At 36.0% G+C, this 23,435-nt stretch overlaps 1 protein-coding gene and 1 pseudogene across 6 annotated transcripts in view; one reads left to right on the top strand and one right to left on the bottom strand.

Moving 5' to 3' along the window:
• LOC144340945 (ferritin light chain pseudogene) overlaps positions 1–21,009 on the top strand; it is a 38,407-nt pseudogene extending 17,398 nt beyond the window's left edge. Inside the window, exons 3-5 of the transcript XR_013417495.1 lie at positions 29–568; positions 2,818–2,941; positions 16,350–21,009. The product of XR_013417495.1 is annotated as a ferritin light chain pseudogene (transcript). The remainder of the gene's footprint in view (positions 1–28; positions 569–2,817; positions 2,942–16,349) is intronic.
• On the bottom strand, positions 434–22,753 carry LOC144341178 (transmembrane protease serine 11B-like protein). 5 transcript variants are annotated; one of them, XM_078003520.1, is made up of 6 exons: positions 22,137–22,753; positions 15,208–15,317; positions 5,471–5,631; positions 4,730–4,768; positions 2,427–2,569; positions 434–1,310 (listed from the first exon to the last, which is right to left on the bottom strand). In XM_078003520.1, the coding sequence occupies exons 3-6, from the start codon at positions 5,526–5,528 to the stop codon at positions 1,251–1,253; spliced, it is 300 nt and encodes a 99-aa protein (XP_077859646.1). In that variant the 5' UTR covers positions 5,529–5,631; positions 15,208–15,317; positions 22,137–22,753; the 3' UTR covers positions 434–1,250. The 5 variants fall into 5 exon arrangements, with proteins under 5 accessions (XP_077859646.1, XP_077859645.1, XP_077859644.1 ...); XM_078003519.1 differs by having other exon boundaries at positions 5,471–5,741; positions 15,234–15,317; positions 22,137–22,752; XM_078003518.1 differs by having other exon boundaries at positions 15,234–15,317; positions 22,137–22,751.
• Between the last annotated feature and the right edge of the window lie 682 nt (positions 22,754–23,435).

Raw genomic sequence — 23,435 nt, 5'->3', positions numbered from 1 at the left:
TTGTTTTGTTTTGTTTTGTTTTGTTTAGAAGAGTCTCCCTGCCTGGAGTGTAGTGGTGATTTCTCCTCACTGCAACCTCCGCCTCCCCGTTTCAAGTGATTCTCCTGCCTTAGCCTCCCGAGTAGCTGAGATTACTGGCGCCAGCCACCACCCCCCAGCTAATTAGACGAGGTTTCACCATGTTGGCCAGGCTGGTCCCAAACTCCAGACCTCAAGTGATCTGCCTGCCTCGGCCTCCCAAAGTGCTGGGATTACAGACATGAGCCACCAGGCCCGGCCCTCAAGATACTTTTTAACCACCCTGTGTCCTCCCGCAAGCCATGGTCCAAGTACAGGCAACCCTTCTTTTTATGGAAAAAGAAGTTAGAAAGGAAAACCCACGCACGAATTCTCAAAGCAAACAAAAACCAAAAAGAAAACTGTCATTGAACAGTTTGCTTTTAAATTTGTTTTAATTAAAATACATTACATATTTTCAGGGTGCATACTTTTCAAAATATGTTACAAATAAAGAATTTCCACAGAAACTTGTAACAACAGTGAAGAACTACTACTCTGCCTGGTCTCTGTAAGTCTAAAATGTGCTGTTTTGCCTGGTTTTGCTGATGTGAAATTCTTTCACAGTGATTGCAAGAATTGATCAAGACTTCATACAAATAAAAGAGTGTAACTCAGTGCCTACATTCAGACTAGATTTAGATCACAACCACACACCTTCCACAAACACTATGATATGAAGGCAGATATAGCATATTCCAACCCAGTCTGCATAAAGTATTGATTCCAGTTACAGTGATTAATTTGCCATGGACAAGGACACACTTTCACAATTCTAGAAAGTCTGAATGACAAAAACCAAGAGTTTATGCTGTGATGAGATAGCCATGATGTGAGTTAATGAAACAGAAAAATAATTCGTATTATAATAGTCTGTTTTTGATGTGAACACTGTCTTTGCTTTGGTTTTTCTGGACCAAACCTGAGATGTCTTGTTTTATTGAGTTAGCTTAGAAGTCCACAGATATTCCCTTGGGATGACAGTTCTTTCAAAACAGCCATTGTACACACTAATTTAAAATGCATGTTAAGTAAGGCTTAGGAGTAACAGGCAAAATCAACCTATAATAGTTGCTAGGAGATGATTTTCTGTTAGACACCAGTCTTAGAGGCAATCCAGTTGCGGTAGGTGGTCACTCGTGTGTAGACCCCTGGACTATTGATTGCACCACATTCATTCCTTCGCCAGCTCACTACTCCAACAAGGTATTATTTTGAGAATTAGGATGAACTAATGGTCCTCCAGAGTCACCCTGAATAAAACAAAGAATATATATCGTTGTGAGAATTTCCTTTCGGATACTTCATTTACACTAAATGATAACTCCAGATAAAGTTTGTGAGTCATTAGCATTTTACCTACAGTGTAAATCCCTGTGTCACCATTAACTTCAACTGTGACTGACCAGAATACCTTGCCTAGGACTCTGGAGTTTACCTAAAACTGAAAGGTGTGATTTATTTTTTAAATTTATTTATATTTTAGAGACAGGATCTCACTCTGTCTCCCAGCCTGGAGTGCGGTGGCATGATCACAGCTCACTGCAGCCTGGAACTCCTGGGCTCAAGTAATCCTCCCACCTAACTTTCTGAGTAGCTAGGAATACAGGCATGCCACCACACTGAGCTAGCTATTTTTTTGTTTTTTGTAGAGATGAGGTCTCACTGTGATGCCCAGGCTGGTCTTGAACTCCTGATATCAAACAGTCCTCCTGCCTTGGTTTCCCAAAGTGCTGGGATTTCAGGCATGAGCCACTGCACCAAAGGTATGATTTAATAAGTTACAAGCTTTAATTCCATGACAAAGCTTTGGGAGACATATGAATATACTTGGAATACGGGACTTCATATCTGAGAAAAAAATACCAGAACTCTAACCATGAGGGGGTAAGAAAGTGAGAGGAATTTCAGAATGGGCTGAAAGTAATTGAAAAAATTCTGAGATGATTATTTATTGAAATGTAGCTAAGAATCTGGACTGTGGTGCTAGACAGCCTAGGTTTGTATGTCAGCTATGATGTGCAAATTACTAAAATTTACCTGCCTCTATTTCCTCATCATAAAATGAGAATACTGGTATTATCTACATCATAAGAGTGTAATGAAGATTAAATGAATCAACATTTGTAGAGGACTTAAAACAGTGTTTGACTCAGAATAAGTCCAGCATAAATGTTTGTTAAACACTTAGAAACATATGTTGCATGTAGGGAAGAATTACTTTAGTGCCAAAGCTGAGAGGAACTTTGACAGGATTGGAAAAGTGCAAATTAATTGAAGTATAGAATTGTCTCCATATTGATGATTTTCGTAAAGTAAGAGCAGTTATTTATATACTACTGGTCAATGTAAATAATAGCCAGAATTACCTGGCAGGCACCAATATTTCCTTCCATGTACCCAGCACATAGCATTGTATCCTGCACCATACCATGATAGGCTTCTTTAGCATTGCAAGTGTTTGTATCAATAATCTTCACAGATGCTTTCTGAAGGAACACTGGATATTTACCTAAAGGAATTAAATATCTGCAAACAAGCTGAAAGAACTGGATGACCTTGCTTTATCCTCTGTACATAAGACCCATATTTGACTGTTGCATACTTTTAGAATGAAAAAGCCCACTCACTTTCCTCATTCAAACTGATAAAAAAGAAATGTTCAAATTATAATTTGAAATATCTTTCTAATGTTGCCTGTCTCTCTTTATCTCTCTTCCTACATCTTTGGACCACAGCTTTCTCAGTTGGCTTTTCCAGGTTAGGGAGGTTCTACAACCAAATTGGTTTCCTTGGAATGTTTGAAACCCAGGCAGTTTGCAAAGTCATAACTCCATATGCACCATTCCCTAAGAGATTGTCTGAGAGTACTCAACATCTGGAGGTAAATGATGCCCTTGACTCTACACCTAGATTACTATTTTCCTGTTGCTTTTGTACCTTACATGGTATGTTACATTTTCCCTGGTCTTACCATTAAATGAAAGTCTTCCCCATCCTGTAACAACAACTCCTTCACCAGGTGCAAAAATCTATGTGGCTTCAGGAAGAAAAACTCGATGTACATCATTCTTAAATAAAACCTTTTTAGTGAGCAGAATAAGTGCAATATCATCATGATGTTCATCCTGGATGTAGTCTTCATGAATAATAATTTGTTGAGCATCATGTTGCATATAGGGTAGAGTTACTTTCATGCCAAAGCTGACAGTATAGTTTTTTGGGTTTTTTGTCCTAAAGAAATAAAAATCATATATTTTGTATTTATTTCAAGATAATAGAAATACATTCTGTATCTACTGTACTCTTCTTGGCATGAATACTTCCTTGATCTATAGTTCATTAGCAATTTATAATCTGATTTTTAACTCATTTTAAAAATCTTGAGCTCCTACACCATACACTATATAAGGCAATGGGGGAATAGAATAAAAATAAGTGGCCATGCCATAAAAAAGTTTAAATCTAGTGAAAGGTAGGTGTAAACACTAGCAGTTATAATAGGTTAAATAGTGGTGTATATAATTAGTGAGACTACAGAATAGGAAGACTTAAATCTGTATTCTTAAGGGAATGGAAGATTTCTTAGGGAAAATAGTATTTTGGATAAGACTATGGGTCTAAGTCGTATTTGCCTAAAAGATGAGCAGATGGGGGCAGGCATGTGCGGAGAGGAAGGTACATATGAAACAGAATGTGTTTCAGCAACTACAAGTAGTTTAGGATGACTGTATTATAAAGTGATGAGAGGTAAGTATCATGTGAAGAAAAAAATGCACTGTCAAGAATGAATGACTCTTCCCATTTTTACTGAAAAGGTAGGAAAGTCTTAGATAGGCTTGCCATATAATTTTTCTTCCAAACCAGGACACTTTTGAGAATGAAAGGGAGTGCTGCTAATATTTAAACAGGGATAACAGGTACAAACTGGAACTTCCTCCAAAGCCTTTGGTTTCTGTTGCCTTGGGCAACATAATGAACTTACACTTTAAAACAGTGAGCCACAGTCACCAAGTATCTTTCACTGATCAATGATGCCCTACAGTAGTGTTGTCCATTCATTTTAAGGCGTGCTTGCCATGGCCATTCTCCTTCCTGAGCAGTGGAACCTACCCTGACTCTAACAAATGTAGGTGACATCCTTGCGCATCTCACACAGCCTGTCAGAAAAAGTCAGTTTTGTTTCATTAAGAATAACATTTGATTACAAAGCAGAGAGTGAGCTGAGTTCGCTTTGTACAGTTATATCTGACAATATCTTGTGCTTATAGCTACAGTGTAATCTGTACAGGAATCATTAGCAGCCAGTGGATTGCCTGCATACCAGCATACTGTCATCAAGACACTAGCACTTGGAGAATGTGTGAGCTGTGGAAGGCAGATAAAGTTATAGTTAAGTTCATGCTCTGCAATCAGACTCCCTGAGTTTGTATTCTGGCCTCATCGTTTACAAGATAGATGAATTTGGGCAATTATTTCACTTCTTTGTGCATCAGTTTCCCCGTCTCAAAAATGGAATCATAATCATCCCCATCTGTAGGATGGTTACAAAGATTAAATTAATTACTCTATGTGTGAAACACTTAGAACTGTTCCTAACCAACAGTAACAAATCATGACTGCTATGCTTTAGATCACCTCAAAACTTTAATTAAAAAGTATCTGAACTTACGGTTGTTGATAATTTCTGCAGCATTGACCTTACTGATTTCTGAAATAGAACAAAAAAATCGCAGTAAATTTAAAACCTAGCACCACTGACCTTGGGGCAATGGATTAAGATGATAGGTACAACAGGGCGGAAGGGTCCATAAATAATTTGCAATTTTAAAATAAAGTGTTAATACAAAGGAGAGAACACTGGCTTATTGGAATTGTTCTTTTACTATACATGAATGTATGACGTGGAGGTACCATCTTCATGGCTCCGCGTGCAAGACTTCTTTCTTATTTAATTAGAATTGTATTCCACATCATCTAAAGTGGAAAACTGTGAGTGTCTTTTCTTAGAAGAAGAGGAATTCCCTACAAGTGAACCTAATTCCTGCCAGTATACAAAAAATAACTTTTAAAAAGTGACCTGTCTTATAGTGGTGGATCCAATGCTGCTTTTGAAAGTTATGGGAGATTTTGTAAAAGATTAGCAAGACACATCAGTACTTATAAGGACTGTTTAGAGTATTAATATCTGCTTTTGAATGAAAAGCAGCCTGCCCTCACCCCTGAATCAAACAAAGGTTTGGTATTATTGTGATTTGATTGTGTTTTTAATAGTGAAGAATACAAATAATTGCTCTGATGTAAAACAATGATGTTCATTAAAAAATACTGAAGGTCAGTTTTGTGTCTGATATTTGTGATATATGCTAGGGATAAAATGATGAAAGTAACGCCACTCCCATCATGAGCTTACCCATAAGCCTCAGAGAATTCAGATCTGTAGTCAAGGATCCTGAATGGTTCTTCAGCATCTAATGGAAGATACTTTCAATTCCTTTTCCTGTGTTTTCTTCCATTGATCTGGGACCCTTGAATACCAGTCGTATATGTGCTGTCACGCTGTTGTTATCAGGACTGGAAACAACATAAAGTTTTCATATGTTGCTGAAAACAGCAGTTTCTTCCTCATTGTCTGATCTTTCATAACTTGGTTTCTTCTGCTCCTTTATGGGTTTGTGGAGTACCTTTAGGTTAAGCACAGGACTATCCATCCTCTTATTTTTGCTTGGTGACAGTATGCATGCAACTGTATTATTCAATATGGAGGACAAGCAGTTACACAAATCTAAAAAAAGGGAGGCCAAACGTGGTGGCTCCCGCCTGTAATCCCAACACTTTGGGAGGCCGATGCGGGCAGATCATCCAAGGTCAGGAACAGACTCAAAGTGATACAGTAAATTGCCAAAGATTCTAGGGCTATTAAATGCAAATTTGTAATATATATAAAATATATACTATATATTTATATTATTTAATATAAATATAAACTACATATAAATATATAAATATATAGTATATATAAATTATATATATAATTTTTATCTGATACATATATCAATCATAAACACAGAAAAGAGAATGTTTGAGATAGTAGATGAAGATACGAAGTAAATAAACAGAATAAAATATTGGTTGAGACAGGAATATATACTATAAAGAGATTTTCATCTATAATAATCAACTGTCAGATTATGAATAAAAATAGTTACCACATAAGCATCTACTATGTGAAGATATTTTAGAAAAACTTTATGAAATATATTAATCTTTCAGGAGAAGTGTAGTCTCAGAGAGACTAAGTAATTTACCCAAAATTATATAGCCACTAAGAAGAGCCAAGGATCAAAACTCAATTTGTCTGACTCCAAAGCCCATACTTAAGCTATTACATTTCCTTCCTAAATTGTCATAGATACTAAGCTACTTGACATATGATACATGTTATCTCCAATGTGATACATATTCAACATTTAGGAATATGCTAGATACCACATAAGAGTGCCTAGCATATAATAAGAACTAAATAAATATTAATATTATTTTGCAATATGATTGTTGCCTTTGAAGATCATCTTGTGGAAGAGATGATATGAATGAAACCATTACATGTGGTATTAATATGATATAATTAAATGGCAAAGTTTATTTTTCAATTGCAAGTTCTATGTGAATGCAGAAAAGGAGACAATATGATTAAATATAATATAACTATAAATGTGAAAATATTTTATAATAAAGTTGATGGAAAAAGAAGTCAGAAAGCTCTCAACAAAATGCTGAAAATGGGTTGATTATAAGTGATTTATGAAGGAACATTGTTAATTTCAGTTAGTTTTTCTGTGGGTTATAGATCTTTTACTATAGAGATAAACTGATAAAGCTTTATAACAGTAGTTTACTAGGTTTTTTTTATAAGTAGCAAACAAAAACTAGACCTTGAAACTATGCAACTTCTCTCTCATAATTCAATTTTTACAATGCATCATTCAGATATTTGGATTCCTAATTATTTCTACCTATTACAATGTTCAACAGCCATGAATATTCCTTAATTAATACAAGATTAAATTAATGTAATTAAGATTGGAAGGATATGGATTGGTTTGATTACAACTGAATGGAGCTCTTTTCCAAAGAGAGTGAATAAATTGAATCTTTAATGTCTATGGCAATTAGGATAAAGAAAACATACCCTAGGACAAGAAAATCAACATTTGAATATCCTGTTACTAATTTAATTCTGTGTAGCAGTCTTAATGGGACACGGAGATTGCTCACTAACTATACCGAGGTCACTGTGAATACAGTCATTCTGCTCAGTTGATACCTAATGAGATGAAAATAACTTCTAGGAATGGGATGTCTACAAGGCATACTTGTACCATACGATTAACATTTCCATCTACGTAAGTAGTTTAAATGCCAGTATGAATTGAGAAAGATGTATAATAGAGCAGAAAAGAAAGGAAATCATTCTACAACTTTTCCATTACTTAATTATTTAAAACCTATAATTAAGTATGTTTAATTATATTAAAACATATTCTAGAAAGAAAACCTAAAACACACACATATACATATACATTTTTTTCCTGAGTGCTCTGGATGCAATATCAAGGTTTAAGCATAAATTATGAGAGGACTTCTATCTAAAGACGACAGAGCAAAATCACTTTTACATTTTCCTACCCCTAAGCCCAGAAAAAGAACAAAAGATAAGAATAGTGGGCTCCATTCTAAGGAAACAAACAATAAAGCTACCAGTTACAACTTCAAATTTTAAAATGTGAAGCAAATATGCTCCAAACTGTGAAATATACACTGAAGTGAGAGATTATGTACGTCAGAGATACATCTCACAAATTAAGCTAGATGTACATTTTTCTAAAAGTTCTCAGTGACTGAGTATTAAGACTTGAGAGCTGGCCAGACGTGGTGGCTCACACCTGTTATCTCAACACTTTGGGGGGCTGAGGTGAGCAGATCACCTGAGGTTGCAAGTTGGAGACCAGCCTGGCCAACATGATGAAGCCCTGTCTCTACTAAAAATACAAAAATTAGCTGGGCATAGTGGCAGGAGCCTGTAATCCCACCCACTTGGGAGACTGAGGTAGGAGAATTGCTTCAACCCAGGAGGGGGAGGTTGCAGTGAGCCAAGATTACACCACTGCACTCCAGCCTGGGCAACAGAGCAAGAGTCCATCCCTAAAATTAAAAAAAGAAACAAACAAAAAAAAGACTTCAGAGCCTATAAAAAGACAGGAAGATTTCTGTAAAGGCCTATTTTAACACTGCATAATGGCAAAAGTAATAATAAAAGTGAAATCATGCAATTGTGACATTTTTATTGTATATGATCCAATCTTCCCGCTAAGGCAACTTGCTGAAAGTAAGCTGGGGAAAAGAAATAAGGGACGTCATAAATTATTATATCATAATTAGAGAGATTTCTTCAGGGCCATCCCAGCTTCTTAACTCTTAAAAAGTGAAAGTAAACGGACCCTGGGGTTAAAGAAAACAACAGTGAGATAAGAGAATGTTTGAGATAATAGACAAAGATATAAACTGCAGATTCCTTCAGCCTAGAAGTCCGAGACAGAGCAATAAGGGGAAAAAAATCCATAATTAGAAAGGAGAAAGTTAAATTGTCCCTGTTGACAGGTGACATAATCTTATATTTAAAACAAAACCTAAAGATGTAACCAAAACAGTCTTAGAACTGATAAATGAACTCAACTAAGTTTCAAGATCAAAATTCAACATATAAAAATCAGTAGCCTTTTTACACATCAATAACAAACTGGTTGAAAAAGAAATCAAGAAAACAATCCCAATTACAATAGCTACAGAAAAAGAGAAAGCTACAAACGAATTTAACCAAGGAGGTGAAAGATCTCTATAAACACAACTACAAAACTCTGAGGAAAGAAATAGAAGACACTCAAAAAAATTAAAAGACATCACATGTTCATGGAATGGAATAATTAATATTGCTAAAATGACTATACTATCCATAGCAATCTACAGATTCAATACAACTCCTATCAAAATACCAATGACTTTTTTTAACCATTGACCTTTTCAACAGAAATAGAAAAAACAATCCTAAAATTGATATGGAACCACAAAAGACCCCAAATAGCCAAAGAAATCCTGAGCACAAAGAACAAAGCTGGAGGCATCATACTATCTGACTTCAACATATACAACATATACTTCAACAAAGCTGTAGTGACACTAATGGTATGGTATATATTTACAGCTATCTGATTTTTGACAAAAGCAACAAGAGCATACATTGGGAAAGGACAATCTTTTCAATAAATGGTGCTGGGGAAACTGGATATCCACAAACAGAAGAATGACACTAGACCCCTCTCTTACATCGTATATAAAAATCAAATCAGGGTGACATACAGACTTAAATGTACGGCACAGAACTGTAAAATTACTGGAGGAAAACACAGAAAAAATGCCCTAAGACATTAGTCTGGGCAAATGTTTTATGAATAAGACTTCAAAAGCACAGGTAATAAAAACAAAAATAGACGAATGGGATTATATCAAACTAAAAAACTTCTGCACGATAAAGGAAACTATCAATAGAGTAAACAGACAACCTGAAGAATAGAAGGAAACTATTCATCCAACAAGGGATTAATATTTAATATCTGGAATATATAAGGAACTCAACAGAAAAAGAAATCCAATTAAAAATAGGCAGCTGATCTGAATAGACATTTTTCAAAACAAGACAAACAAAGGGACATCAGGTCTATTTTTAAAAATGCTTGACCATGTGTGGTGGCTCACACCTGTGATCCTCACACTTTGGGAGGCCAAGGCGGGTGGATTACCTGAGGTCAGGAGTTTGAGACCAACCTGACCAACATGGTGAAACCCGTCTCTACTGAAAATACAAAAATTAGCCGGGTGTGATGATGGGGGCTTATAATCCCAACTACACCGGAAGCTGAGGCAGGATAATCACTTGAATCTGGGGGTTGGAGGTTGCAGTGAGCCAAGATCGTGCCACTTCACTCCAGCCTGGGCGAAAGAGCGAAACTCTGTCTCAAAAAAAATAAATAGGCCGGGCGCCGTGTCTCAAGCCTGTAATCCCAGCACTTTGGGAGGCCGAGACGGGCGGATCACGAGGTCAGGAGATCGAGACCATCCTGGCTAACACGGTGAAACCCAGTCTCTACTAAAAAATACAAAAAACTAGCCGGGTGAGGTGGCGGGCGCCTGTAGTCCCAGCTACTCGGGAGGCTGAGGCAGGAGAATGGCGTGAACCCGGGAGGCGGAGCTTGCAGTGAGCTGAGATCCGGCCACAGCACTCCAGCCTGGGTGACAGAGTGAGACTGCGTCTCAAAAAAAAAAAAGAAAGAAAAAAAAAAAAGAATAAATAAATAAATAAATAAATAAATAAATAAATGAAATAAAATAAAATAAAATGCTCAACATCATTAACCATCAGGGAAATGCATATCAAAACCACAATGAAATATAATCTTACCCCAGTTAGAATGGCTATTATAAAAAGACCAAAATTAACAAATGCTGGCAAGGATGTGGAGAAAAGGGAGCTCTTACACAACATTGGTAGAGATTTTTAATTAATACAGCCATTATGGAAAACAGTATGAAGTTTCCCAAAAAGCTAGAAATAGAACTACCATATTGTCTAGCAATCTTACTACTGGGTATATACATATCCAAAGAAAAGAAAATTAGTTTGTCAAAAAGAAATCTTTGCTCTCATGTTTATTGCAGCACTATTCACAATAGCCCTAAGTGTCCATCAACAGATGAATAGATAAAGAAAATGTGGCATAAATACATCATGAGATACTATTCTGTCATTTAAAAAAAATGGAATCCTGTCATTTTCAGCAACATGAATGGGGTACATTAAATGAAATAAGCCAAGCAGGCACAGAAAGATAAATACTACATGTTCACACTTACATGTAGAAGCTAAAAACTTTGATCTCATAGATATAGAGAGTAGAATAGTGGTTACTAGAAGCTGGAAAGTGTAGGAGAAGGGGAATAGGAAGAGGTGTGTTAACAGATACAAAATTACTATTAGGTAAGAGGAATAATTTCGTTTCTTCTAAAGCACTGTAGGATGGCTATATTTAACAATAATTTATTATATATTTTCAAATAGCTGGAAGAAAAAATTTTGAATGTTCTCAACAAAAATAAACAGATAATGTTTGAGGTAATGAATACGCTAATTACCCTGACTTGATCATTACATATTGTATACATATATCTAAATATCATGCTAAACCTTACAAATACATACAATTACTATGTGTCAATTAAAAAAAAAAAAAAAAAAACACTCCCTCCGCCTATAATCTACCCTCTAGGCCCACTTCTTACAGTATTCTTTAGAAAACATCTATCCCAAACCCCAAAGAATAAATAATGTTACAAATAATGCAGTAGGAACTTTGTAGATCTTGGAGGGAAAAAAGCCAAAAGGAAGAAAAAATATTTTTAAAAACTAGAAGAGGAATTACTAAGGAAACAAAAATGTGTTAACAGCTAATTCCAATAGTCTCAAAGATGCAGTATACAAAAGAACTAAACAATGTACAACCATTTGGTGAAGAAGACAAGTAAGCTGCAGAATTTAGTAAAGGAATGGAAGAGGAAAATAAGACTATCAGAGATAAAAGCCACATTGAGAAGAACAGGTACAGATTTTTTAATATCTTGTAACATGAGGACAGGCTTGAGCAAAACAAATAAAATAAAATTGAAAAGAGAAACTAAAATTATTGAAGGAATAAACAACATGAAAGGAAAAGGAGGTCCAACAAATGCTAAATTGGCAGCCCTGAAAAAAAGAACTCAACAAAGACATTTAAATCTGTAGCTTTAAAGGGCCCATTTGTTCAAAGAAAAATTAAAGGATGAACACAATACTAAGACTGACTGGATTTGATGAATCTATAGCATAAATAATCTTGTGATGATTTGGCAGAAAAAAGCAACAAAAAATCATTTACATTTATATTTACAAATAGGAAATGGTCAGGATCTTTTCTTTGACAACACTAAATTGACAAAAATACAGTGGGAATAGTTTACAAAGTTCTAAGGAAAAGATAATATAAACAAATACGTTTTTGCTTATATATTTTTATGCATGTAAAATCTCAGGAATTTCAGCAGCTCAAAATCTTAAAGGAATGACTTCAAGAAGACTGATAACCAACCTAGAGATTAGTCATAATAAGAAACTCAAGAATCAAGAACATTCACTTAAAGATGATAAATTTAATAAATGCATCTGTACATATTTCTTCCCCAAATCCCGCTAAAATGATAGGAAAAGTGTGTGGTTTGGGGTTTTAAAGAAGTTATCCCACAAAGACAATGATAATGGGAGAGGAGGCAACAACAGCATTATGAAAGCTGGAGGCAGGTGAGTGGTAATTCGCCTAACAGACTAAGAAACCTAAAACCTTATATTGTAGTGGGAAAAGTAAAGGCATGTGCTGTCTTAAAAGAGTAGCTTAAATGGTACCAGGTACTCATGGAAGTAGGAATAGAAGAAATGAAATTAAAACCAGAAAAATTGATTGAAACAACTAGCTCCTGGTGTCTTCCCCAACTGCTAAGGTTTTCATACCATGGAGATTAAAACAGTTGAGGTCAGGTGCACCACACTCAAAACATCTATGCTGGACTCTTCCCAACTTGACTACAGAAAGGTAGCAGCAAATATTATATGCATGCAGAACAAGGGAGGAATTTTCCCCTATCTAAGAATTCTGACCAACTCAAAAGAAAATACCTAAATATACTGGTAATTTAGATTCTCTCAACAAAACATCTGACCAGATAGAACATCTGTAATAAAAACTATCACCAATAGGCACTTCCTTCAGTCAGGTCTTTGATCCCCAATTTTGAAAATTTGCAGACACCAAAGGATCAACATATATTTGAGAAAAGTATGTAATAGGAAATATGACTGAAATAACCAAAGAAAACCTTGAAAGAAAAAGACTATTCAGGCAAAAAAATAATTTAAACATTATTATCCTCAGAGAAAGTGTTTGTAAGAAATAAAATCAAGATGCTATATAAAGGAACATTTAGATAATTAGAAAAGTATCTGGGACTTTAAATATATAATAACAGAAATAAGAAATCAATAGAAAGTTTAGAAAGTAAACTTGAGAAAATCAAGAAAGTGATTTTTTTTTTTTTTTTTTTTTGAGACTGAGTCTCACTCTGTTGCCAGTCTGGAGTGCAGGGTTGTGATCTTAGCTCACTGGAACCTCTGCATCCTGGGTTCAAGTGACTCTCCTGCCTCAGCCTCCCGAGTAGCTGGGACTACAGGCACACACCACCATGCCCAGCTAATTTTTGTATTTTTAGTAGAGATGGGGTTTCATCATGTTGGCCAGGATAGTCTCGATCTCCTGACCTCGTGATCCACCCGCCTTGGCCTCCAAAAGTGCTAGGATTACAGGCATGAGCCACCGCACCCAGCCAAGAAAGTGATTTTTTTTAAAAAAGATGAAGAAAGGAAAATATAAAGGAAAAGATTTAAAAAAATAGATGTCACATTTAGGAGTCTCACTGTCAAAATAATAGGAGCTTCAGAAACAGAGCATGAAGGACAGGAAATCAACAAAGACATAATCCAAGAAAATTTCCAGGAACTGAAGTATAATGAATTTTCAGATTGTCATAGCCCACTAAATGTCAGCACAATAGATGAAAACAAGATCTCCACTCTGTCACATTACCATGAAATTTCAAAATACTGTGGACAAAAAAAAAAAAAAAAATCCAATGAGGTTTCAGAACATGATGGACAGGGGTAGAAGAAGTTTCCCTCAAAAATTCTAGAATCAAAATGTCATCATGACAGACTACAACGTGCTAGCAGCCCTCGCTCACTCTCAGTGCCTCCTCAGCCTCGGTGTCTTCTCTGGCTGTGCTTGAGGAGCCCTTCAGCCCACTGCTGCACTGTGGGAGCACCTCTCTGGGCTGACTGAGGCCAGAGCTGGCTCTCTCTGTTTGTGGGGTGGTGTTGGGGGAGAGGTGCAGGTGGGAACCGGAGCTGCGCATGGCGCTGCAGGCCAGCGTGAGTTCCAGGTGGGCGTGGACTCAACAGGCCCCACACTCGGAGGGGCCAGCCGGCACTGCCAACCCCGGGCAGTCAGGGGCTTAGCACCTGGGCCAGCAGCTGTGAAGGGGGCACCGGGTCCCCCAGCACTGCCAGCCTGCCCGTGCTGTACTCAAATTCTTGCTGGGCCTCAGCCACCTCCCTGCAGGACAGGGCTCGGGACCTGCAGCACCCCCATGCCCGAGCTCCCCTACGGTGGGGTCCCGTGCTGCCCGAGCCTCCCCGACAGGCACCGCCCCCTGCTGCACGTCCTGGGTCCCATCGACCACCCAAGGACTGAGGAGTGCAGGCTGTGCAGCGGGACTGGTGGGCAGCTCCACCTGAGGCCCTGGTGCAGGACCCACCAGGGGAAACCAACTGGGTTCCTGAATTGGGTGGGGGGGGGGGGACTTGGAGAACTTTTATGTCTTGCTAGAGGATTGTAAATGCACCAATCAGCACTCTCTGTGTCTAGTTCAAGGTTTGTAAACACACCAATCAGCACTCTGTGTCTAGCTCAAGGTTTATAAATGCACCAATCAGTGCTCTGTGTCTAGCTAATCTAGTGGGGACTTGGAGAACTTTTATGTCTAGCTAGATGATTGTAAATGCACCAATCAGCACTCTGTGTCTAGCTCAGGGATTGTAAATGCACCAATCAGCACCCTGTCAAAATGGACCAATCAGCTCTCTGTAAAATGGACAAATCCACTCTCTGTAAAATGGACCAAACAGTAGGATGTGGGAGGGATCAGATAAGGGAATAAAAGCTGGCTGCCTGAGCCAGCGGCAAGCTGCGGGTCCCCTTCTCCACTGTGGAAGCTTTGTTCTTTTGGTCTTTACAATAAATCTTGCTGCCACTCACTCTTTGGGTCCACACCACCTTTATGAGCTGTAACAGTCATGGCGAAGGTCTGCAGCTTCACTGTCAGCGAGACCACGAACCCACCAGAAGGAAGAAGCTCCAGACATATCTGAATATCTGAAGGAACAAACTCCAGACATACCATCTTTAAGAACTGTTAACACTCACCGCGAGTATCCGTGGCTTCATTCTTGAAGTCAGCAAGACCAAGAACCCATCAATTCCAGACACAATCAGACTTCTTGACAGGAGCTTTGAAGGCAATAAGACAACAGAGCATCAGCATCAAAATGAAGAGGAAAAATTGTTTTCAACTTAGAATTCGATATTATTAATTAAGGTAAACGGTAGATTTAAGACATTTTCAGGCACACAAGTTGTCAAAAATGTACACTTCCCATCATAACCCTTTCCCAGAAAGCTCCTGGAGCATATACTCCACTACAACTGAGTGAATACAGTAATAAAAAGAAATATGGAATTCAGGTATTAGGGTGTCAGACTCAACAGGTAGTTGAAGGTAAATGCTGCTAAAGGGAAATCCCAAAATGACTGCTATGTCGCCAGAGTATGAATGTGTACAGAATCTTCATTCTTCCATAGTAGAAAGTGAACAGATGATGCCAACAATTGAAAAATTAGAATACAGCAGTATTAAGAAGCAGAGAATTGAAAGTGGTTGTGTCTGAGAAATGGAAAATAGGGATAGTGAAGGAGAGCCTGTGTTTGCATAAAAAACCTCTGAGTAACTATTTGATTATTTATGAGTATATCCAACTATGGAGGAAGAAAAACAACACCCAGGTGTAGCAATACCACGAAGAAAGTGTTGATGGTGAGTATATGCTCCATCTAAATATATATTCGAAACCAAACAACTGTAGTAACATTTATTACAGACCAGAACAAAGTGTTACAAATGTTCACAATGTAATAAGAATAACATTGCTAACAAACTACTGAGAAGTGTAGGAGGAAAATGAAAAGTACAAATACATGATTTTCTTGTCTTTCATAGTAGGATATAAATGATACAATATCTAAAGTTAAAACATAGCATTTTTAAAAAATGACTCTAACTTTTCTTATGTTTTCCAAAGTCTTCCTATCTGTGTATTCATGTCTGTGTATGAATATCCATTCTTTTACCTGTGTATAGTAAAAAAGATGCCTGCAATACAGTGTTTGACAAATGTTAACAATGCTGATTTCTGTAATCTGTGGATCCTGGTGCCATTTTAAAGGGAGATAATTCACTGTTTCAAATTTTTTTATCTTTTGTAGAGATTGAAATAAAGATTACAATAAAATGAAATAAATAAAATGTATTATTTACCAACCTATTGCCAGAAAATGAACCAGGAGACTATTAGTTATTCCAAAGATTAACAACACTCCAAACACAAGAAGGGCAATCATCCATAGTGACACAGATGTACGGGAAGCCATGACTGGTCCGCAAGTAAAGGATGATATGAATCTGAAGGCTCTACTAGAAAAACCCACAGTCATTTTAAATCTGTATTTCTTGTCTCCTGCTTGCCCCTAGAAACTCTATAATTCAGATACAATAGTAACAAAAGACATTTTTAAAAGGAGGAAGAAAGGGAGAGTGGGAGGGAGGGAGGAAGAGTGAGAGCAAGAGACAAAAATTTTTTTAAAAATCAGTTTCCCTTAAAGTTTTTGATTGAACCTCTCTAAATCTGTTATGAGATTACATTTAGGAGTACAGTGGTTGGTTACAAGTTATCTATACTTGGCACCTTGCTCCCTCCCATGATCAAGGATTAGAAACAGAGTATCAGTAAGTGAAGATCTTGTCAGGTCAGAGGGGTAGGGAAGGGAAGGGAAATGTCCTAGAAGTTCTTTATGTCTAAGCCCATATTAATCTTTTAAAGTATGATCATGATCCTATATTATTTATTATCTTTATTTTATACAAAGAACATGCAAAAATATGAAGTGCTATACTGTGTTAGAGAACTGTCCACCTATCTTATTAGCTTATTTATTACTCTCTTTCAAAGAACTCTTTCGTAGAAAAGCATGTCATGGTGAATCTATCAGGTATTTTCACTATGTCTTGTTTAGGCAAAAATTGGTATTGAGAGCCTCAATCTAAGTTGAAATAAGGATCTGTGGGAGTTTTCTAGACAAAATGGCATAGGAAGACATCTAGGAAGAGGGAACAACATGCAATGCTTAAAGAAAGACCAGCAATTCCATTTCGTTATGGCAAACTGTGAGTCATGAATCATTCAAAGATGACATTGGAGAGTATGATGGCTAATTTTATGTGTTACCTTTGGCTAGGCTGTGGTGCTGAGCTGTTTGGTCAAACACTACTTTAGATGTTGCTGTGAAGGTATTCCATTGCTGTAATAACATTTATAATCAATTGACTTTAAGTAAAGGAGGTTACCTTTGATAATGTGGGTGAATCTCATCCAATCAGTTGAAGATCTTAAGAGCAAAAATGAAGGTTTCCAGGAGAAGAAAAAATTCTGCCTTGAGATGATAACATAAAAATCCTTCCTGAGTTCCAGCCTGGCAGCCTGTTCTATGGATTTCAGACTTTCAAATCACACAAATCACACAGTTGTATGAACCAATTCCTTAAAATAAACCTGTGTGTGTATGTTTGTATATATGTGTGTTTCTATATCTGTATCTTCTATTGGTTCTGTTTTCCTAGAAAACTCTGCCTGACACGAACAGAGAAGTAGGAGCAAGAATTACCCTTGATACTACACAAGGGTGTTAAGATTTTGACTTCTGTATTGAGACTCTTTCAAGTGCAATTGGAGAGTGGCCTTAATCAGAATCACCCAAGGTGATTAAACTGCAGATTGTGGAATCTTATTCCAGATCAAGTGAAATAGAATTCCTAGTAGGGCCTGGAAATTTGCACTTTAATAATCCTGTTGATGCAGATTCTCACTACACTATGCACTATCTTTATGGTAAAATATAGAAAGACTTTAATCTACGAAGGCATGTTGTCAGCTTTTTTTCAGATATATTTTCAGATTAAAAGTAGCATCTGAGTGCACTGTGTATGATACATTGGATCATAGAAAAAATAAATTGGGTTGATGCTTTCAGGAATATAAGATCTTTTTTGAAATCCATCCTCTACTGATGTTTTATCATTTTTCTAGAAAATGATTTCATATCAGTTTTCTCCTCAAACTTCCAGCACCATCTGACTCATCCTCACGCCTAGTTGATAACTGTAGTATTCCACTGAGAAAATGGAAGACATCACTAAAGAATTTTTACAATTCCATCATCATATTTCTGAACTTCTCTTCATCTGTGCCCCAAACTCTCTTTTCTTTAAGTTTCTATAAATAAACTGCATGTGTCCCTGTCTTAGGCCAACCCCTCCACTATCTCTTCTCACTCTCCAACAAATAACCTATGTTCTAGACATTTCAAACCATTTACAGCTCTATGGACACATAAGACTCTTGTCTCTATGCCCTTGCACTCTGTTCTTTCACCTAAAATGTTCACCTCAAGTCTACCCTGTGAGCTTGCACTCAAACTTTATCACTCAACTCTGTCATATCCTTTTCATTGTCGTCTTCTGTGGTCAACCATATTATGTCCTACATTCATAGTATTTTTTTGTGTTTACATTTCAGTCTTTTTACCGTTAGTTTTAAGCATGTTGTGATCTGGGACCATATCATTATTTGTTATTTTTTGTATCCAGGATATTGCACAGTGCCTAGCATTAAAGGTTGAATAAGTGAATGAATAAAGGCAAGGGAGATCAAGGGCAACTACATTTTGGAGGAAAGATCAGAGGGACCCAAGTTATGTAAAGCCTTCAGAGTTAGTCAAAAGAGTTTCGACTTTATCTTGTGGAATAACTAACACGAGGGCTTGTAGTGCTTAGGAAGATGAAACTGCAGGTAATATGCGTGATAATAGTGGAAAGGAGGAAGAAAGTAAAAGAAAATCAACAAAGAAAGCTATTCTATTCCATGGGACTGGAGTGATGGGATTCTGCGTGATGATAATTAGAAAGAAAGTAGGAATTCAAAAAAGTTTACAGGAGTAAAATATATGCAAGAACTTGGTAATTAGTTTACTATATGGATAATGGATAAGGATATGTTAATGAACAAATTTCCCTCAAGAGGAAGGGGAGAATGAAATGAAATCTAGAAGAGATAATTTGGGGAGAAAAAATTGTAAATTTGTCGTATTTTGAGTTTGAGGAGCATTGAAATTTTCAGGAAACAATTGGAGATGTCAGACTCTTAGTTAAATGAGGACTGACACTTGGAAGTATAAATTTAGAAGTTATCTAAAAACAAGAGAGAATCAAGGCTGTGAAACTGTATCAGTGTGTCAGATGGCTTATTATATTAAAAATTAGACAAAATTAGTATTTCTTTTTCCAAGGCAAACATTTGTTTTCATTCCAATGATGGCTAATTATCTCAAATTTTTTATACCCTCCCTAAATGTCACAGTCTTATTCTTTACTATCTCTCAAAAGCCTTTAAATAATGAGCATTTTTTTTTCCTCATTGTCAAATTTAAAATATTGCTGATCTTTTAATGATGTGTCAACACTTAGTTCATCTCATAAGCATTCAGCTCCACCAAAACTACCTTACTCACTGGTTGGTTCTCTAATCACTTTTCTGTCTCCTGTGAACTCTTACTAATTACTTTTTTTCCTTAATCATTGTTTAATTGAGGATACATTTGTACATTTCTTATTTTGGCTCATTTTATTGTTAAGTTTTTAATTCAGAACAGGTCTTTGCATATATTTTGGGCAAATCTTTTGTTTTATGTCTACAGTTTGTTTTCAGAAGTTGTATTCTATGAGAACAAAAAACCCTAAATTTATTAAATTGTAATCAAATAAGATGTTTTAGAATTCACCCAGACACTGTGGATTAAAGGTGAAAAACTGAAATGACGTCCTAATTTTCAACTTTATGTCATTAGAATTGCTATAGGATTTAATATTTTCATTCCTTATTCCCTTTTCCATATTGATTATCTCTTGTCACAACACAAATGATTCTCTGGGTTGTAGCTACCTTTAATTTGTAACCTAAAGACTTCATGACAGTGACTAGATTAAATAGCTGCCTAAAAATGGCAGAGACTTCTCAAGCAGCAAGAATATCAGCTATTAACCAATTTCTGGTAGTCCATACAACAAATTCTTCTGGAAAATCACATAAGGAATTACTCGGAGGGGACACAGAATATAAATTATATTTTGCCATAAAAAAAAAACTCCTGGATGTAAACTTCTCAATACTTCTTTGCAAAAATCTAAAACATTGCCTTCTTCTGAGATGTTCCTCATTCTATTTAATAGGACTAACTCTAAGAAAAAATTTGAAATTGATAAAATGTGGTTTTGAATTCTTTATTTCCACTTCCGGTATTTTTTTTTTCTTTCTCTTAACTATTCATCAGACACCCACATAAAAGCACAAAGTTCACTAAGATCTTCTCAAATGTACATGCAAGTAAGCTATATTTCTAAATCCCTCCATGTTCTGCTGTGTAATCAGATTAATGCCTCATTATGAGAAGCTAATCCCTGAATTAAAGCTTGAACCTTTCCCAGGTAACAAGGACTTATTCGAAAGAATGGCTTTATCTTTTGAAATCTTTTAGGTTAGAACTTCTCACGAGTGTCAACACGATGAAAGATCACTCGGACTCAGGAAGGGGAACATCACACACCGGGGCCTATCATGGGGAGGGGGGAGGGGGGAGGGATTGCATTGGGAGTTATACCTGATGTAAATGACGAGTTGATGGGTGCAGCACAGCAACATGGCACAAGTATACATATGTAACAAACCTGCACGTTATGCACATGTACCCTACAACTTAAAGTATAATAATAATAAATAAATTTAAAAAAAAAAAAAAAAAAAAAAAAAAAAGAAAATGAGGAGGTGCCTTAAAGGAAACAATATCCACTCAGCATAAAGGTGATGACTCCCTGGCAGGCAAAACAAAACAAAACAATCATGCTGTTTCTTTTCCACTTTTAAATGTGTTTGATCACTCTTTTATTGATAGATCAGAAGTGTTGGTAATAAGAAAACATCAGGGTTATGAATAAAATAGTATCCTTAATAAAAAAGAAATAGTCACACAACAAAAACCTTTTTACTTTAGTTCAAGAAAAATTCTTAGTATATTCTATCACAATGAATGTTCCCTGTCAAATCACGTTTTCATATGAATACTGATATTGTGAATATATATATATAAACACATACACACATATCTTAAAGGGTTCAAATATTGACTTAAAATACACATTTTAGAAAATTATTTGTGTAAGGTATGTACTTATATTTCACAGTTATCCAAACATTAAGTGTTATAAGTTAAATTCAGTTAATTTTGCTGTATTTTATATATGTAGATGAAAATTCCTTGTGAGCTGAAAGTATGTTCTTAAAATTTTGCCATTAATGATCACTGTTCACTTATTGTGATAATTATCTAGTTAGATACTTTAAAAATAGATGCATGTGTAAATACATAATTGTACGATTCTGGTTCATGAATATTTAACAAGTAAAATATGTGCATTTACATATGTTTCAACAGAGAATACTTATGAAGCAATGATACTGTGAGATTCAATATATTATTCATGAAAGCCTTTAGAAAGCAAAAGTTATTAAACAAATACAAGGAAATCCTAATCCTCATCACTATCAATAACAATTTATCATTTGTTTTATAAGAAAAGAAAATGTTCCCTCTGCTACCTGCTCTCTACAATAGTGACACATTCATATTATTTTTCATTCACAGGAGGTTTAGCTGCACATCACTTTTCTAAAGCACTCTTCAAATCATTACAAAAAAAACTATAAATTGCAAACACAAGTGTGATAGGGTTGTCTCCATGCAGGAAACCAAAAATGCTGTGGAAAAACTACAAGTTTCTTACCCAAACTCAGCTATTTTACCGCAATCTTTGGATGGGGGTCATATTGGGGAGATAGTGTTAATTCTATTGATGTCAGAATTTTAAGCAAGCAAATCTCCACTTACCTATACATAATGTGCTGATATAATGGCTGTTCAAGTAAATAAAGAAAACTTCTGCGCTTCTTTTGTCGTGATCAGTTCTTCTCTGGTAAATGTGCTAACCACAATGACAGTTGAGATTTTGAGGGCTGGGTAAAACAGCAAAAAACAAATAAAAGGAAACTTGTTTAACAAGTGTGATGACAGCTATGGATCTGTGATTTAAAGGAAGAAATGTAAATCCCCTTTGAGTTGGATATTTAGAAAAAAAAAATAGATATTACTTGGATTGGTCTTCTGAGAGGTCCACCCTCAAAATACCACCACAGATTGGTGAGTCTGTGTTCTGACTCAAGTTCCATCCATCCTTTCATGGCATAGAGCTCCTCCCCAGAAAAACCAACTATCTAACAGAGATGTCTTTGACAAATAACTTAAATGCAAATTGTCTTTATTTGATACAATTATTCTGCCACAGCGTTACTCATTTGAAACATGCTTAATCCAAAAATTCTCAATGAGGATCTGCATATACTTTTGCAGAAACTGATTTACAGAGGGAGGGAGGTTTTAGAGTAAGAAATAGTTCTGGTTTAGAAATTCTTTATAGGAAATGGAATTATTTAGTCAAGAGTTGTTTTACTAAGTGAATATGGTAATTCAATATAATACCACGAAAAAGAAAAGAAACACTAAATAAAATTGCACATTTTTAATGGGTGCTAATAAATGTATTTAAATTCATGTACATGTTTATAAAGACATAAATAAATATCCAAAAATATCTGGAAGGATTCACAAAATAAGAATTACCTCAGAGAAGGAAAGAGACCAGAAGTGGAAATGATGATTGGAAAAATATTAGCCTGATCTATAATGGGTTCATTTTCTTCACAAACATAATGTATTCATATATTTCATATGTAATTAAAAAACAATTAGAATACTTATTGAATTGAAATAAAAGCATATCTTGTATATGGATCTGAGTAGGGAAAAAAGATAGAATTAGCAATAAAATTTAGCTTTTGGGGATGTCAGGACAAAATTAATATAAACTAAAAATGAACTGTATTTGTTGACTTCGTGAAACTTTCCAGACTGAGATGGTGTCTTAAAGCAATAGGCACAATCTATGAGAATACAGTGGATAAAAAGTCTCACAAAAAGTGTGAACTAGTTTTTAAAGCATAGTAAGAATATATCAAGAAAAAAAATGTCAGAGAAGGGCTTCCCAGACTTGGAGTACACCACTTGGAAAGACACATAACAGCATGTTCTATAAATCCCAACTAATTGAGGGGTTGAAACATAGGCAACATG

Source organism: Macaca mulatta, chromosome 5, assembly GCF_049350105.2.
Source record: "Macaca mulatta isolate MMU2019108-1 chromosome 5, T2T-MMU8v2.0, whole genome shotgun sequence".
NCBI classification, from domain to species: Eukaryota; Metazoa; Chordata; class Mammalia; order Primates; family Cercopithecidae; genus Macaca; species Macaca mulatta.
This window is presented reverse-complemented; position numbering and strand designations above follow the sequence as displayed.